At 32.3% G+C, this 6,000-nt stretch overlaps 1 protein-coding gene across 1 annotated transcript in view; it reads left to right on the top strand.

The window, feature by feature from the left end:
• Positions 1-6,000, top strand: part of LOC137415245 (uncharacterized) — an 83,272-nt gene that overhangs the window by 52,414 nt on the left and 24,858 nt on the right. Inside the window, exon 3 of the mRNA XM_078778084.1 lies at positions 990-1,052. Within this exon, the coding sequence (XP_078634210.1) occupies positions 990-1,052 (63 nt within the window). The remainder of the gene's footprint in view (positions 1-989; positions 1,053-6,000) is intronic.

Genomic DNA, 6,000 nt, shown 5'->3' with positions numbered 1-6,000 from the left:
GTGTTTGTGTCCTTCCCCCTCTCTTTTGTGTCCTTCCCCCTCTCTCCCCATCTTGTCTGCCGCTCCCCTTGTTTTTTGTGTTTTATGTGTCGGTTTGTCTTTTTGTGTGATTAATGTTAGCTCTTTCACGAGCCTCGATCTTGTATACAAAAAAAAACAAAAAAAAAACCTTCAAGGCGTTTTTATATTTAAGGTGTATACAGATTATATATTCTATATTAAACATTTAGCTATTCTTTGTTGTTGTTCTTTGAGTATTGCCACTTCCGTTTTTGAAGACGTCCTCGACGATCGTTTCAATCTGAAAAAACTTACAAAAAAATTAGACCTATGTATAGTACGCACCTCTAACTTTAAAAAGATGTTTTGGTAAAAAAGTGCACGTTGTAGTCGAAGTTTTAAGGTATGTGCTTTATGATGAAACGTCTTAATGATTATACGATTATATAGATTATTATGACACTCACTTTAAAAAAGAAAAGCCACATCTGGTTCTTTTTATAAACAGGCAAGTGGTCACTGGGGTGCAGGGAAAGAGAGCACCCATCCACCCAGCCTGTCGGCCTCCATCAAAATGTTGGCATTCCCCAAAATGACCGTTCAAGATGCCCCACATACAGCCAAGTCTGATAATTAATCAATGGATTTCACAATTTTAATTAAATTTAACCATGACACTTTGCACTGCTATTAGGGCCACAAGGATCAACACCCAGCTGCCATTGATAAAATTGATATATTCTCGGCGCCGGACATGGTTCCTAAGATCTATTTTTTACAGCACAGCACTTCATTAAAATGAGAGAGAGTACCCCCAGAAGATTGGAGAACCCCCATCTTGCCCCCCAGGGAGGTTGACCTGTTCCCCCGGGTTTTGCCACATTTAAAAGTCTGATGTGTGCGTTTGTAAGTTGTGTTACAGGTGCTGCATCAGCCCGATAGCTTGAAAAACATAAAGTTCAGTTTTAATGTGATGTTTTTCTTTTCAGATTCGATTGTGAAAGTGAAGGTGGAATCTGAGTTTGAGGATGATTCAATATTTCAAGAGAAAGGTCTGAACCACCACAACATGACAGTCGTGTGTGCATGTACATTGTAAAGGAGATTGTGAGAATTGCTGTTGGACTTGTCCTTCGGCAACAGGCCACAGAGTGATTTAAGGCTACGTTATTGATGGCCACGTTTTTCCTCTCTGCACATTGAAGCATCACAATATTTGTTTGAGATATTCAAGCTAAACGTGTGTGTTAGACGAGAAATATATCTATAAAACTATTCGGATCAAACACATCGTCATAAAAAAAAATGAACCTTCCTATTGTACAACACAAAATATGGAGACGAGAGTGAAATAAATAGCATGCCTTTGCAAATCCCCATGCTTTCCACCTAAAGTAAAGTTTAAAGATGGCGAAACGTTGCACCAGGAATGACGCAATATCAAATTTTGAGTAAAAACGTTTCTTGCAGTTTGAGTTGTCTTTCCTACTTTTCTTTTTTATCAACATAGAGCAACCAATCACAAATGGAGACAAGTAAAGATACATTCAAAGTACACCGCCCCCATGCCACTTATTAAATATCCTCCAGCGCGGCATTGCCAGGGCGCCCCCGGCGCCCGGTAATACCGCAGTGCAGCTCATAGAGAGTGCATTGGGATGGAGAGGTATACAATAATTGATTGATTAATTGCATAATTAAAATCAATAAAAGATTATCATCAAATATTTTCTTAATCAATTGGCTAATAGCATAACTAAACCACTAGTGCTTCATCTGAAGATGTATCTTTTAGAAATTTAATGAAATAGGCCATTAATAAAAAATTAAATAATTAATTAATTAATCAATAAATAATTAATCGATTAATCAATAAATAATTAATCGATTAAATGATTTATCAAGAAATCAAAAATATCCTTGATAAACCACCACCATTTCATCCGAATCTGTAACTTAAAAAATTTATTAATTGGGTCATTCATCGAATAATTAAATAATTAATCGATTAAATGATTAATCAATAAATCAAAAATATCCTTGATAGCCACATCACTTGGTCACTGTCATGTCCAAATATTACCTTCCCAGCTCAAAAGGTGCCTGAGATATTGGCCAAATGAGAAAGAAAAGAAATAAATGATTAATAATGAAAATAAATAAATAATAATCATTAAAAAATTAAATTATTAATCAATTCGGTCACAGAACACATAAACCACCACCATTTCATCAGAATCTGCAACTGATTTTTTTTTTTTTTTTTTAGTAATTAATCGAATAATTAAATAATTTGTCGATTAATTGATAAATTCATTCATCAATAAATCAAAAATATCCTTGATAGCCACATCACTTGGTCACTCATGTCCAAATATTAGCTTCCGAGTTCAAAAGGTGCCTTAGATATTGGCCAAATGAGAAAGAAAATAAATAAATGATTAATATAATGAAAATAAATAAATAATAATCATTAAAAAAATTAAATTATTAATCAATTCGGTCAGAGAACACATAAACCACCACCATTTCATCAGAATCTGTAACTTTAAAAAAAAGAAAAAATTTAGTCATTAAAATAATAATTAAATAATTAATCGATTAATTGATTAATTGATTAATTAATAAATCAAAAATATCCTTTGCAGCCAAATCACCTAGTCATTGGCATGTCCAAATATCAGCTTCCTAACTCAAAAGGTGCCTGAGTTAATGGTCAGAAGAGAAAGGAAAGTTGATTAATTAAATAAGTACTTAATTAATCGCTAATAATTAAATAACTCCTCAATTTATTGATTAATCAAAAAAAAAAATACCGTTTTTGACAAAGGACTTGCTCACTATTGTGCCGAAATTGCAGCTTCCTAGCTCAAAGGATGGCTGAGATATCGCCCGGACAACCAAACAAACAAGAAAGCAAGAAAACAAGAAACCAAGAAAACAAACAAGTACACATACATTCAAAGTACACCGCCCCATGCCAAATAATTAAATATGCTGCAGCGCGGCATTGCCGGGGCACCTCCGGCGCCCGGCAATACCGCAGTGCAGCTCATTGAGGCTGCATTGGGAGGGAGAGGTGTACACTAATTGATTGATTAATTGTATAATTAAAATCAATAAAAGATTATCACAAAATATTTTCATAATCAATTGACTAATCGCATAACTAAACCACAAGTGCTTCATCCGAAGATGTATCTTTTAGAAATTTAAATAAATAAGTCATTTATAAAAAATTAAATAATTAATTGATTACTCAATAAATAATTAATAGATGAAATGATTAATCAATAAATCAAAAATATCCTTGATAGCCACATCACTTGGTCACTCATGTCCAAATATTAGCTTCCCAGCTCAAAAGGTGCCTGAGATATTGGCCAAATGAGAAAGAAAATAAATAAGTGATTAATAATGAAAATAAATAAATAATAATCATAAAAAAATTAAATTATTAATCAATTTGGTCAGAGAACACTTAAACTACCACTATTTAATCAGAATCTGTAATTATTAATCAATTTGGTCAGAGAACACTTAAACTACCACTATTTAATCAGAATCTGTAACTTTAAAAAAAAAAAAAAATTTGTCATTAATCGAATAATTAAATAATTCATCGATTAATTGATTAATTAATAAATCAAAAATATCCTTTGCAGCCAAATCACCTGGTCATTGGCATGTCCAAATGTCAGCTTCCTAACTCAAAAGGTGCCTGAGTTAATGGTCAGAAGAGAAAGGAAATTTGATTAATTAAATAAGTACTTAATTAATCGCTAATAATTAAATAACTCCTCAATTTATTGATTAATCAAAAAAAAAAATACCGTTTTTGACAAAGGACTTGCTCACTATTGTGCCGAAATTTCAGCTTCCTAGCTCAAAGGATGGCTGAGATATCGCCCGGACAAACAAACAAGAAAGAAAACAAGAAAACAAGAAAGAAACCAGAGTGAAAACTGAGTACTCTCTTTCAGCGTGCGTCACTGCCGAGCCCCCTTTGGTGCCCGGCAATGACGATTTGCAATGCCTGGAGATGGCATAGGAAAGGAGCAGTGTACAACAAACAAGAAAACAAACAAACAAGTACACATACATTCAAAGTACACCGCCCCCATGCCAAATAATTAAATATCCTACAGCGCGGCATTGCCGGGGTGCCTCAGGTGCCTGGCAATACCGCAGTGCAGCTCATAGAGGCTGCATTGGGAGGGAGAGGTGTACACTAATTGATTGATTAATTGTATAATTAAAATCAATAAAAGATTATCACAAAATATTTTCTTAATCAATTAGCTAATAGCATAACTAAACCACTAGTGCTTCATCCGACGATGTATCTTTCATAAATTTAATTAAATAAGTCATTAATAAAAAATTAAATAATTAATTGATTACTCAATAAATAATTCATCGATTAATCAATAAATAATTAATCGATTAAATGATTAATCAATAAATCAAAAATATCCTTGATAGCCACATCACTTGGTCACTCATGTCCAAATATTAGCTTCCCAGCTCAAAAGGTGCCTGAGATATTGGCCAAATGAGAAAGAAAATAAATAAATGATTAATAATGAAAATAAATAAATAATAATCATAAAAAAATTAAATTATTAATCAATTTGGTCAGAGAACACATAAACTACCACTATTTCATCAGAATCTGTAACTTTAAAAAAAAACATTTTTTGTCATTAATCGAATAATTAAATAATTAATCGATTAATTGATTAATTAATAAATCAAAAATATCCTTTGCAGCCAAATCACCTGGTCATTGGCATGTCCAAATGTCAGCTTGCTAACTCAAAAGGTGCCTGAGTTAATGGTCAGAAGAGAAAGGAAATTTGATTAATTAAATAAGTACTTTATTAATCGCTAATAATTAAATAACTCCTCAATTTATTGATTAATCCAAAAAAAAAAATACCGTTTTTGACAAAGGACTTGCTCATTATTGTGCCGAAATTTCAGCTTCCTAGCTCAAAGGATGGCTGAGATATCGTCCGGACAAACAAACAAGAAAGAAAACAAGAAAACAAACAAGTACACATACATTCAAAGTACACCGCCCCATGCCAAATAATTAAATATGCTGCAGCGCGGCATTGCCGGGGCGCCTCTGGCGCCCGGCAATACCGCAGTGCAGCTCATTGAGGCTGCATTGGGAGGGAGAGGTGTACACTAATTGATTGATTAATTGTATAATTAAAATCAATAAAAGATTATCACAAAATATTTTCATAATCAATTGGCTAATCGCATAACTAAACCACTGGTGCTTCATCCGAAGATGTATCTTTTAGAAATTTAATTAAATAAGTCACTTATAAATAATTAAATAATTAATTGATTACTCAATAAATAATTAATCGATTAATCAATAAATAATTAATAGATGAAATGATTAATCAATAAATCAAAAATATCCTTGATAGCCACATCACTTGGTCACTCATGTCCAAATATTAGCTTCCCAGCTCAAAAGGTGCCTGAGATATTGGCCAAATGAGAAAGAAAATAAATAAATGATTAATAATGAAAATAAATAAATAATAATCATAAAAAAATTAAATTATTAATCAATTTGGTCAGAGAACACATAAACTACCACTATTTCATCAGAATCTGTAACTTTAAAAAAAAAAAAATTTTTGTCATTAATCGAATAATTAAATAATTAATCGATTAATTGATTAATTAATAAATCAAAAATATCCTTTGCAGTCTAATCACCTGGTCATTGGCATGTCCAAATATCAGCTTCCTAACTCAAAAGGTGCCTGAGTTAATGGTCAGAAGAGAAAGGAAATTTGATTAATTAAATAAGTACTTAATTAATCGCTAATAATTAAATAACTCCTCAATTTATTGATTAATCAAAAAAAAAAAATACCGTTTTTGACAAAGGACTTGCTCACTATTGTGCTGAAATTTCAGCTTCCTAGCTCAAAGGATGGCTGAGATATCGCCCGGACAACCAAGAAA

This window comes from Myxine glutinosa, chromosome 5 (assembly GCF_964187855.1).
Source record: "Myxine glutinosa chromosome 5, kmMyxGlut1.1, whole genome shotgun sequence".
NCBI classification, from domain to species: domain Eukaryota; kingdom Metazoa; phylum Chordata; class Myxini; order Myxiniformes; family Myxinidae; genus Myxine; species Myxine glutinosa.
The sequence above is the reverse complement of the archived record's forward strand: the minus strand, read 5'-3'. Positions and strand labels throughout refer to the sequence as shown.